The sequence below is a fragment of the Engystomops pustulosus genome, chromosome 2 (genome assembly GCF_040894005.1).
Source record: "Engystomops pustulosus chromosome 2, aEngPut4.maternal, whole genome shotgun sequence".
Taxonomy (NCBI): Eukaryota; Metazoa; Chordata; class Amphibia; order Anura; family Leptodactylidae; genus Engystomops; species Engystomops pustulosus.
Genome location: NC_092412.1, coordinates 93355378 through 93367980, shown reverse-complemented (window position 1 = coordinate 93367980; position 12603 = coordinate 93355378). Strand labels below are relative to the sequence as shown.

Below are 12603 nucleotides of genomic sequence, written 5' to 3'. Positions count from 1 at the left end.
GCAGATTCTAGCTACTTGAAATAAACAAAGAAGCTTTCTATAGCAGGGCAGCAAGCAGAGATATAGAAATTACATTGAAGAGTTGCATAACTTTTCCTTACACAAACCATATCCAATATTTGATAGTGGACAACCCCTTTAAGGCTGGATGTTCTTCATGTATAACCAATAAGGCTAGTAATATAGCAAATATCATTCTCAGTGGCCTATAAATCCCATCAGGCCATTAAGAAAAGGAATATGTTACTGATACAAGAGTATGTATGGTATATAGATGATGTACGGGCTGCAGGCCACAAGTTCTTTATTCCCCACATTAGCAGCATCAGCCGCGCCTGCGCACACAGAGCTCATTCACCAGACCAACGCGCCTTGCATTGTGGGGCTTCTCGCGCATGCGCGTTTCGACATCGCGCTGCATTCTGGGGGCTCGTGCGAGTGGCGCAGGGTAGGAGCTGCCGCCATCTTGTCCTCGTCCATTGATGTGTATATCCAGGCCGTCGGTTGCATAATCATCCAGTGTGCGGAGATATGGGTCGGTCACGCAGTCGTAGCTCATCCCGTTCTAAGCACGCCAAGAGCGGCAAGCACAATAAGAAGCGCAGCCGCTCCCGGGAGAAGGAGCGAGTGAGGAAGCGCTCCAAGTCCCGGGAGAGCAAGAGAAACCGGAGACGGGAGTCCAGATCCAGGTCCCGTTCTAATACGGCGTCTCGCAGGGAACGGGAGAGAGCGGCGTCTCCGCCTGACCGCATCGATATCTTCGGGCGCACGGTTAGTAAGAGGAGCAGCCTGGATGAGAAGCAGAAGCGGGAGGAGGAGGAGAAGAAGCTGGAGTACGAGCGCCAGAGGCGGATGTGAGTGTATGGCGGGAATGGGCCGCGCTGCCGGTTACTAGGCCTCATCACTGGTCTCACGCCCAGCGCCTGCATGTGGGGAGCAAGATGGCTAAGGGCCTGCACCTATCACATCAAGGCTCTCATTGCCAGACCTGCTGCCGCCACATGGATGCTGGAAAGTGATTGGCTGCAGGTGGTGAGGCCTAGTCTAGTTCATTGTGTATTGCATTGAGGACAGGTTCCAGCACAGCTGTTGGGGGCTGCTCCTGATGTACCTCACTCTTTTGCGACATGAGAAGACTTTTGGCATTTGTCTGGTCTGCAGGGGGCTTGGGTGTGTGCAGGCACTGATCATTCACATCCAGCCATGCCACAGTTCTCTGCAATGCAGCGCTAAGGGCCATGATGGGGGTCATTAACCCCCAATGTAAGAAGTGGCCTTAGGTTTTACTATGCCTGCAACTCAGATCTGTTCAACTCAGATCTCAGGGTACAGTTTTTACAACATTTATGTCAAAGGTCCTGTAGGCTTTGTTTACATCTGTTGCTATGTTTTCTGTCAAGACATTTGGTTGAATAAACGGGTATACCGACAGTTGTAGTTGCACTTGTGATCCCCATTCTTTAGATTTGTGTGGATTAGATTTTAATAGATCACTAGAAGAGACCAGCTATTTGTGCATCACCATTGATCTTTCATGAAAGCGAGCACACTCCATGTGTCGTAGCTTTTTACATCATCTACGTGCATCCTCATGAGGGTATGAAATATCCTATTTAGCATATACTATTAACCTATCCAAAGCCGTAGGCCGATGAGTCGCTCTTACCTGAGATAAATCATGGTGAAAGGCTCAAGCAACTTTAGCAACTAGAACCATCCTCCTGGTAGCATTTTAAAGATGAGAATCTCTTCTGTAAAGACAAATCAAAGATTGAGGTTCTCTGTACATCAGAACCATATGGTGTAATTGGTGCATGTTCAGGATGACATTCACTTCTTCAAAATGATGGTATGTTAGTAGGTGCTTTATAGTCCAAGATGGTACTATCTATGACAATCCCCTCCAACCTCTCAATGTGACTCTTCAGCTCATTTGCATGAGACTATATAGTTAATGTTTTTTCTAATTGGGTAAACCAGTGATATTTATCATGAGTTGAAGATGGATAGGATATTCATACACTCCCTGAGGGTACTGGTAGTTTAGTCACGTAAATGCTGTTGACTGTAGGTTTTAGGTACATAAAACTTAGAGAGACACAGAAAGGAAACCTTTGTCTAGTAACAAGTTGGCCTCTATCCTCTCTCTATTGCACTGAGAGCAGCTTTTCATCTGGGGTGCAAGGTACCATCTTTGTTATCGTTCAGGCTCCCATCATTGAGACCCCCACAATCAGCAAGGTCACCTCTATCCCCTAACTCTTTGTCACCGGACAAACCCTTCAACGCATACATGACAATATTAACAGGTGGTTATATCTGCAGATGTAGAAATTTGGATTACTAAAGTATCTGAACTTTGCGTTTTGCTCTTTATCCAGTAGGCAGCAAGAAATTGAAGAAAAACTGATAGAGGAGGAAACGGCCCGACGTGTGGAAGAGTTGGTTGCCAAGCGGGTAGAGGAAGAGTTGGAGAAAAGGAAAGATGAAATTGAACGGGAAGTTCTCAGGCGGGTGGAGGAAGCGAAACGCATCATGGAAAAGCAGTTGCTCGAAGAACTCGAGCGACAGAGGCAGGCCGAGCTAGCTGCCCAAAAAGCCAGAGAGGTAACGCTCGGTCGTTTGGAAAGTAGTGACAGTCCATGGCAAAACTTTCTCACTGTCTTTCAATTTCCTTGTAGTATTACTTAGTTGTTGTTTCTGCATTCTGGGTCCCTTACTCGGGTGTCTTGGAGCATCTCGTATGTTGTGTACCTTTTGGCATTGAGAGGAATGCAGTTTGTTACCTCTATTTGCTTTGGTTCCTCAAAGGTGCCAATGGGGTGGATTGACAAGTTGTTGGGCGATGCACATGAAACTTTTGCCATGGCTGTAGTTTTTTTGAACATTTTAAACCTCCAAGTTTTAATGAAAGTCCTGTTGACAGCGAAGGTGACTGAGCGTGTTGAAACTAAACATGGCTCATATTTGCCCTCTGATATACATCTTCCCTCCTGCGTCAAGGGTGATGGTCTTTCCAGTAGCCTAAGAACTAATCTTTTTTAATGAGCTTGTTACCCCTCCCTCAGTAACTCTTATTTTCTCCCTATGTTGTCCAGATCATGATTAACATGTTGAGTAACTAGTCATAACATCCTTTCCTCCTCATAGACTTTCTTGAAGGAATCAGGCTTCCCTCATATAAGTTTATATATGTTGTTTTCCAACAGGTGGAGCAGAGGACAATGTATATATATGAGGCAGTAATTGGCTACTGAATGCTATTGTTTTCTGTGTATTAGAGCCAGTTTTCAGTAACCTAGTGGGCTATTTCACACATTTTTTTTCCTCTATATAGGTGGCATTGGGGTTTCTTTTCCTTTAGGGGGGGGGGGGTAATTTGCATACTTTGTCCCCCAGCAAACCATGACTTGTCAGGTTCTCCACACCAGTTGGATTTTTGCAAGAGATGCTTTAGCACTCCAGTATTTCGGTAGTTTAACTACATAGACCCCCAGACAAGGCAGGGCACATCCTTACAGTAACTTAAACTGTATCTGAAAGAGTAACTTAATTGTTTTGGGAAGGACTTTTGCAGGTCTTTCATGCCTACCATGTAGAGGAGGAACAGTAAAGGACAGAAATAAAAAGCTCTTCAGGAAGGCACTGCTTAACAAGCATTCTCAGTTGTATTACTGATTAAAGTGCTGATTTTTATTTTAAAGAGAACCTGTCGGGTACATCTGGTGCCCCCCAAATCGGAAGGTTTTACTGCATTTACTATGGTAAGTTGCTCTGCATGATGATATTGAAATAAGTCAGCGGGACCTGTGAAGTATAATATAAAATGATCCCTCCCCCCCCCCCCCCCCCACATTGTCATCCTATGAATTGCGCCAGCCAGGTGTTCCTGCAACACCCCCTTCCTCTCTGTCCAGTAAAGACATATCATGCACACCCATTTCTTTGCTGCAGCATAGTAGGATGTGTGTGCGCAAGAGGGATGTTTATAAGCTGACAGAGGAGATGGGGGGGGGGGGGGGGGGGGAGGGTGCAGCCTGACTCTGAGAACACCCGGATGACTCAATTTGCAGGATTGCAGTGTAGAGTGGGGGTTCTTTTTATACTTCACCAAAGCTTCTGACTCATTTCAGTATCATTGTGAAGATCAACTCCCTACAGTAAATGAGATTGGACCCTCGGTTTTGGGGGTTAGATGTGCCAGACAGGTTCACACACGCTCTGATGTAGATTTATGGCAAAGAGATCTGCGCAAACAGTGTTGGCCTCATCCTACTTAAAATATGTTACAATGAAGGGAAATGATCAGTATGCCCCTTATTCCTCTGGACTTGGCTTGCAGTGCTTTTTATCACCATAGCTTCAATGAGGTCTAATTTGACTATTCAGCCTTAGTCCTGACTTCTATGCTAGAACATGTATAGATTATGGGGATTATAGATGTTTCCAAAAAAAAAATTACAAACTACATCCATTGGCCTCCCATATTTATTAAAGGAACACCTAACACAGAAAGTTCACCAAAAATTCAAGCAATTTCTCATTTTTTCATATTCTTTGTACTGTTTAATAGATTTAAACCAAAGAAACCTTGTGTTCTCTCTCAGCTTAGCTATCCCCCCACCCCCACCTTGTAAGACACTGACTGCAGTATGAGTTTCCCCATCTGCCAGTCTGCAGTAGTCAAAGCTGAAGCCCGGCTTCACAGTCATTCTCCAACCAAGGATACTGACCCCTGTTTTCAGTGTGTTGTGCGTGTCGGGATCATTTGGGATAGGTTGCAGACTGTCAACTATATATTTCTTAGCCTTCATTTCTAGGTTTTGTGTTCCTTTAATAACCAGACCTGTCACTGCTATAATTGTGACGTCTTTGGAGCCCTTAAAACAATAGGCAGTAGCCTGTTACTTGTCACATTTTTATATAACCTGTTTTTTTTTTCTTTTATTTAGTACTATTCTTTGAATTTTGCCTAAACTTTGCGTTTTGCGTCCGCTTCTCAAGCCTGTGTGCATTTCCGCACTGTTTCATATCCATACGTTTAATATCTCATATATTTTTAAAGGTGCAGTTCTGCTGCTGATCACAATCTGTTGTGTTCTTGAAACTGTCTCCTGTTCAGAAATGATAGACTTCTATGCATGTCCAGTCACAGAAGCAACTAAAAATCCTTCTTTTATAATAATTATGGATTGCACCTTTAAAGTGGCACGGCTCTGCATCTCACACTTTCCCCAGATCCTCAGCAGCGGATTGTATTTGACTAACAATAAAATGTATGTTTCTTATGAATTGTTTGCCTTAGGAATGATGAATTACATATTTTTGTTCCCTCTTACAATAAACATCTGCATTCCTCAGCTCAGCCTTCCTTGTATGTTTCTTAATATTGGTTGAGCTGCTGATGGCAGGTGTTGCCAAGCTAACAGTACAAATCATTTTAAAGAGGAAGCTGGCGCGTATGGCAGCTGAGGAGCACACTTCAGGACACTGGACAAGACAGTAAATATTCAACTTTTAATGCTGATTAAAGGAGTATAGGTAAAGAATACGTAGGTATACGTTATTGGTGAGATCTACTATTCCCTTTCTTTATATTTCCGTTTTTCCTATATAATTTCATGTACATTATCCAGTTTTGTAGTTGTCCTTGTTGATATGTCTGGCTATAAAAAAAAAAGTAATTTAAAAAAACCTTTAATGGCGAGGACAGGTTAGGGAGGGTTTATTTGATTGGTTTGGGAGGGTTGAGCTGAACCTAGTCCTAGAAACTGTGTGTAGTGACTGCACTGTTTGATGTTTTAATGAGAAATACGGCGGCTCTAGCGCTGCCCCTTAAGTCCCGATCGAGTTGAGGCAAATTAGAATAAGACGTTGCGTTGGACAAATGCCAAGTTCTAACATTGGACTGTATCCTCCATATAGGAAGAAGAAAGGTCAAAACGGGAGGAATTGGAGCGAATACTTGAAGAAAATAATCGTAAAATTGCTGACGCACAAGCTAAATTGGTAAGTGTTATATCTTAAAGTGTTTTACACTTGGATGTGATCCCTCCAATTAAACTTCATTTCAATCAGAGCTGGATCGTAGGGTTCTATACTATAGACTCGGACTAGGACAGCTCCCAGTGCTATGAACAGCAGACAAGTTCTTGACATGATATAATTTCTGGAAAGCAACAAACATGTTTGATAAATGGATCAAGTCCAAGCCTACTAGAAGAATCCCATAGTATCCAGCAATCAGTTGAGAATAAGACTGATTTTGGATTTCTTCCTGATGCACACACCAGCGTTTTTATGAATAAATATTGGAAATGGCTGACTGTGAGACTACTGGTTAAAATGTAATACCCTGCCAAAATGGGTCAGATCAGAAGGAGATAGGCCCTGTGTTTAATTCAGTATCTCTAAACGTCTATCAGAATCTTAGGGGTAGATTTATCATGCACCAGTTCTCTACACAGTTTTTTTTTTTTTTCTTTTTCCCCTGTAAAAATCGGCAAACATTCAGTGCTGAATGTTCGCTGAATTTTGAAAACTGCCTCCCCTGTCCTTCGCCAGCTTTGCCCACATGGCGTGGAGGTGTCTTATTCACTGGAATAATCGCAATTTCTTGCATTGCGATTGAAAACAGTCAGGGAAGCACTGATATATCTCCCCCATAGAGTAAATGCTTCAGATTTCTTTTTTTTTTTTTTTGGGAGGGGTTTACTGATCCTCTAATAGTAACAATAGTAAAATTCTGCTCTTTATTCCTACTAAAAAGGAAACTCATGATTATTATTTTTTTTTCAAACTCTAGGCTGAGGAGCAATTGAAAATTGTTGAAGAACAAAGGAAAATACATGAGGAAAGGATGAAACTAGAACAAGAGAGACAGCGACAACAAAAGGAAGAGCAAAAAATTATACTGGGCAAGGGAAAGTCACGGCCGAAATTATCGTTCTCACTAAAAAGCCCAGATTGATTCTAGCATATGAACATTGTCCTAACCAAGCTAAGACTTTGTATGGTAGCTTCATGTTGAAGTGTCTTTTTTTTTTTTTCTTTTTTTTTTTTTTTTTCTAAGTCTGGAATATCAAATATCATTTCTCAAAGGGGCTGTGCTCTAAATTCTGTAATGTATGTTTCATTTTTTTATATATATAGGTATAACAGCTATTGATGAAATCACATTTTAGTTAAATCTTTATCAGATTGTTAGTTTTTACATAATGTTTCAGAAATTTTCATACCATGTTAAATTGTCTAGGATTGCTTAAAGGCATTGTCCAGCCTATGACTTTTTCCTTGGCTTAGAATGAAAATTAAATCTAAAATAAAGTCATACTTAGAGGGATATTTCTAACTCCTCATTTGTGGCCGTGTTCTGCCTGTTTCTGTAACTACAGCACAAGTGAATGGAAAGGCTAGTGGTTGCATGACCCTTTCCTATTCACATGTAGCTAAAAAAGGACCCATTTATATTAATCCTGGTCCTAGAGGTGGGAACCTTTGGATATGGTCACAAATGTAGAGATGGGATATATCACTTTACCTCATCAGTACTGTGCTGCTCCTTTTACATCTCCCAAACCATCTCTAAAGAGATGATTACTTAAGAGGGGCTGGGACTGCAATAGGGATGCCATGGGTTTGATGAAGGGAGTATGACTTTATTTTTTGTAAAAGAATTTGCCAGGCAATCCCTTTAAAACTGCGTTCCATGATCTGATAAGGATTTAAACAACCCCTGATGCTTTATTTTCTACAGAATGTTGTCTGGGCTATTCTATTACCAAGCATTGACTGTTTGCATCCATAAATTCCACAGTATTGTTGGAACTTTGTACTGTATTGTAAAACCAGTGTCCCCATGATGCTGTTCCACTTGCACTTGATGTTCCGGTACAGGTAAGGATACAGAAAGTAAAAGGATTCCTCTCAAAGTTACCTAGTTCAGTATTGTCAGTCCACAATTGTTTTTAACCACATTGATGCAACTCGATCCAATTTTTCACCTTGTAAATACATCAGTTTTGCTGAATAAAGTCTTAAATGCCTCATGTATGTTACGTATGTTGTGAATGTTCTAAGGGTTTTCTGTTGGTTCATCTAAAATCTTCACCCACTGTATTTTTGTAGTGAAGCTTATTTTTTTATGTTGGCATATTCCAGATGCCGCATCGTGTATAAACAGCTGGCTGGTGTAAGAGCCTACGATAAATGCCTGAATACCTAACACTTTCTAATTATAACAGAAAATGCATGCGGTAGCAATCAAGGAAATTCATCATCTTCAATAGAAACCCTAACAAATGTGCAGAAAGTGAAGAGAAGCTATAAAACTACGAGTCCCGTGAATGCAAATGTTCAACAATTACCCTTTTCCCTCTCAATGCTGCAGTACATGTGTTTTTGTTCTTGCGGAAAACCTCTGGATTGTGATAATTTCTGCAGAAAGGATTTAGGTTTAGTATTCTTTCCCTGGAAACCTGCAAAAATAACTGGACATTAGTTTTATAATAAAGGAAAAATCTTACAAATTTTTGGTGTGTTTTTGTTGCAAAACCTCGTGAGGCTGGTTCATTATTGGAGCACTCTATTTCATAAGTTTCTGTGAGTGCTATATTTGTTAACTTTTTATATTTGTGTTGTATTTTGTCATACACTAAGGCTGGATTCACACTGCCGTTGCCCTCCGTACCGTAGCATGGCGGGCGCGCGGGGGGAGGAGAACGCTGCTCACCCCGCCCCTTTCCATAGGGATATATGTCCTATCCTTTCACATGGTAAGGAGCGGTACGGTGCCGCACTACCGCTCCTGTAGGGCGCTGGGCGCCTATTGCACTCTATGGGGGACGTATATCTGCCGTATATAAGTCCCCCATACGGCCGTCTGAATGTAGTCTTACCTGAATGTAGAAATACTGTGCAAAATGTACCGCACATGCAAAAGTTTTACAGCAAACGCTCATAGGCCTCTTTTACTTGTACCTACATTACAAGCCCTGTGCTAAAGTTCTGATATTGCTTACTTTATGCAGTTATGTACAAAAATTATTGTCTTTATATAACACCCATCCAAATGGATCCTCTCAAAAGTACTGCATTTAGTGCAGAAAAATGGTGTGAACAACTCCCTAACATTTTGTTTTATTCCTCCTTCAAAACAAACTATGCCAAATTCTTATTAACCTCTTAACGCTCAGCGTCCGATATATCGGACGCTGAGCGCAGTGACTTAGCGCTCAGCGTCCGATATATCGGACGCTGAGCTGATGCCGGTTCAGCTCAAGATCTGAGCCGAACCGGCATCGGGAAACACGGGGTGCCGGCTGTAACTAATAGCCGGCACCCCAGTGTAACACCCGCGATCGGAGTTGTCTCCGATCGCGGGTGCTTAACCCGTTAAATGCCGCGGTCAGCGCGACCGCGGCATCTAACATGTATCTGGGGGATCTTTCCCCCACGATCGGCCCCCCCGAACCGTTTTCGGGGGGCGCCGATCGTTGCTATAGTAACTCTGGGGTCCGATCTGGACCCCAGAGTTACCTGCAAGAATTGCCAGTAAGATGGCGTCTGTGACGTCATCTTACTGGCACAGTGCCAGCCTATGCAAGTGTATAGGCTGACACTGATAATACTCTGCAATACATGAGTATTGCAGAATATTATCATGAAGAAGCAATCAGAAGATTGCTTCTTCATGTCCCATGGTATAAAAGTGAAAAAGTAAAAAAAAAAGTTATTCAATAAAAAAATAAAGTCATAAATCACTAAAAATGCCCCAAACCCCCAAAACATATAAAGAGACATATAACTCAAAAAAAAGTCTAAATCATAACACAAACCCCACATATATAGTATCACCGCGTCCGTAACAACCCGTAGAATAAAAGTAAATCATTATTGAACCCGCACGATAAACGCCGTAAAAAAAAACTGTTATAAACCCTCCAAAAATTATGATTTTTACCTTTTCAATCCCACAAAAAATGCTATAAAATGTGATCAAAAAACCATATGTACTGCGACATGATACTGGTGCAATGTACAACATGTCCCGCAAAAAACAAGCCATCAACCAGCTCCGTAGCCAAAAAAGTAACAACGTTATGCCACTTGGAAGACGGCAATACATAAATGATAGATTTTTCCCCACATTAGGGTTTTGTTTGACAAATTTAGTAAAACGTAAGAAAATATATTCATGTTTGGTATCCCCGTAATCATATCGACCCATAGAATAAAGATAACATGATTATTAGTCTATACGGTGAACACCAAAAAAAAAAGAAGTAAAAAATCCAGTACAGAATTGATGCTTTTCTACTCCTGTCCTCAAAAAACGTTCCTAAATTTTCAACAATAGGTGATACAAACCCCAAAATGGTAACATTGGAAAAAGCATCTCATCCCGCAAAAAAAATGGCATCACATGGCCCCAATAACGAAAAAGCGAAAATTTTATAGCCTTCAAAAGGGGCCAATGAGGAAACTAAAATCCTGGCAGCTGCAGCGCCCTCCTTCCCTTCTGCACCTCGCTGTGCCCCCATAAAACAAGTCACAGCCACATGTGGGGGGTCGCTGCACTCAGGAGAAATTGTAGAACAAATTGTATGGTGGGTTTTCTCTTTTTATCTTTTGGAAATGTGTAAATTTTAGGGCTAAATGAACGTATAAGGGAACAATATGACCATTCTAAATTTCACCTCCATTTTGATTCAATTACTATGAAGATCTCAAGGGGTTAACAATCTTCGTAAAAGCTGTTTCTGATAGCTTGAGGGGTGCAGATTTGAAAATGGGTTGGTTATATAGGGGGTTTTGATGCTAAATATGTAAAATTTCATTCCAAACTGTATTTATCCCCAAAATAGTCAATTCTGAAAATCCGGAAAAGCGATATTCTATTTGCAAGCCGCGTGACATCAAAATAAATTATCCAGACATTTCAGAAATTATGAAAATGTAAAGTAGACAAATGGGAAATGTTATTCAGCAACTTATTTAGGTGGTAAATCGATCTGCCTGAAAACGCAATGATTTTGAATTTCGAAAATGGCAAATTTTTCCAAAAATTTATCATATTTTCTTTTTTTTTGTAAATAAATGCAAAACTTATCAGCCAAAATTTACCACTAAAATGAAGTACAACATGTGGGGAAAAAACAATCTCAGAATCGCTTTGATAAGTAACAGTGTTCAAAAGTTATAACCGTATAAAGAGACGCAAGTCAGAATCCAAAAAATCGGGCTGAGCCTTAAGCTACAAAATGGCTGTGTCCTTAAGGGGTTAAAAACTGTAGATAAACTATAATCCAGAGATGAATACACATGGTGTATTCAGTTTGGAGCTTAACCAGCAGTTTATTATTTATGGCCTAAATATACTTGGCATTTGCAGTGACCTAGTTATCGTACATTTCCATTTTTGTAGGTTTGTTCACGGTAGCAGGGACCAGCAGACCCTCCCTCCTAGCTACTGATGACTATCTGGTTTATTATGTGTACAGTACTTACAATATGTATACATAGCTCCAGGTACTGTGACTTGGGTAATGTTCTTATATTTGTTATCTATGGCCTCCTACCTTCTAAAATCAACTTTTTAATTATGCTAATGAGCCCAAAGGTCTCCTGAGTGTCTCTGTGCTGCAGCTTCAACATTCCCACTGTGTGCTGAAACTTCCTATCCTGCAGTGAGACTACATCAGGAGGAGTGTAACAGTCTGTGCACTCTTTTTATCTTGATAAGCATGATAAAGAGGTCGTTTTCTGACCTCGAAACGCCTAGCGCTAAGATTTTACGAAAACCTTTTACAATTTGTTTTTATTGTAAAACATTTTAATGTAAAATAAAATTTAGTTGGAACAAACTTTGAGCAAGCTGTTTCTATGGTCTGAAATATTAAAAGCACGGCTACACGTCGAGCGCCCCGTTTTTTTTTTCCTGACAAAACTCTGAATAAAACTAAATAAAACCTATATAAATGTAGTATCCATGTAATCGCACAGACCCAAATAAATTGCAGGTGTCAATTGTAGTGCACAGTGAAAGTCGTGAAAACGACACACAGGAAAATAGCGCATAATTGTTTTTTGAATCAAGTTCACTGTGTTTGGAATTTTTTTTTCCCAGTACATGGCATGGAATATGAAATTCTACCGCTAGGAAGTACAATTGGTTACGCAGAAAACAAGCCCTTATAAACCTCTATAAATGGAACAATAAATAAAGTTATGGATCTTTAAAGAAGGGAAATAAAAATCTGGAAAGGGCATCATCAGAAAGGAGTTAAATCTTTTGAGCAGCTTTCTTGGTATATAAAGCAAAGTCCCTGGGTCAGAAATGTCTTTAGCCTTATTAGCCAGACATTCCTGCCCATAAAATGGCTGCTAAAGGAGGGTCATGTGACCCTAACTGGCAATGCCATATCTTCCATAAATAATATTGTGAGGTCATTAGTAACATGCTAATGGACATGAAGATCACGTGACCCTCCATCTATGGCCATTATATGGGCAGGTATGAGGAGATAAAAGACATTTCTCAACTTTTTTACTTTACATATCACGAAAGAAGAGCAGAACATTATATTAACTTATATCCATGTC

At 40.8% G+C, this 12603-nt stretch overlaps 1 protein-coding gene across 2 annotated transcripts; it reads left to right on the top strand.

Annotated features, from left to right (window-relative positions):
• The first annotated feature begins 385 nt into the window (after positions 1-385).
• On the top strand, positions 386-8048 carry ARGLU1 (arginine and glutamate rich 1). Of its 2 annotated transcripts, none has more exons than XM_072135539.1 (4): positions 386-854; positions 2385-2607; positions 5926-6009; positions 6806-8048. In XM_072135539.1, exons 1-4 carry the CDS (start codon positions 532-534, stop codon positions 6968-6970), a joined length of 795 nt encoding a protein of 264 aa, XP_071991640.1. In that variant the 5' UTR covers positions 386-531; the 3' UTR covers positions 6971-8048. The 2 variants fall into 2 exon arrangements, with proteins under 2 accessions (XP_071991640.1, XP_071991639.1); XM_072135538.1 differs by having other exon boundaries at positions 400-854; positions 2382-2607.
• The last annotated feature ends 4555 nt before the right edge of the window (positions 8049-12603 follow it).

Excerpts from the sequence above, each read along its gene's own strand:
- ARGLU1 (XM_072135538.1), top strand. The coding sequence starts at position 532 with ATGGGTCGGTCACGCAGTCGTAGCTCATCCCGTTCTAAGCACGCCAAG. Across the intron at positions 855-2,381 it reads TACGAGCGCCAGAGGCGGAT|TAGGCAGCAAGAAATTGAAG; the intron begins GTGAGTGTATGG and ends CTCTTTATCCAG. Across the intron at positions 2,608-5,925 it reads CTGCCCAAAAAGCCAGAGAG|GAAGAAGAAAGGTCAAAACG; the intron begins GTAACGCTCGGT and ends TCCTCCATATAG.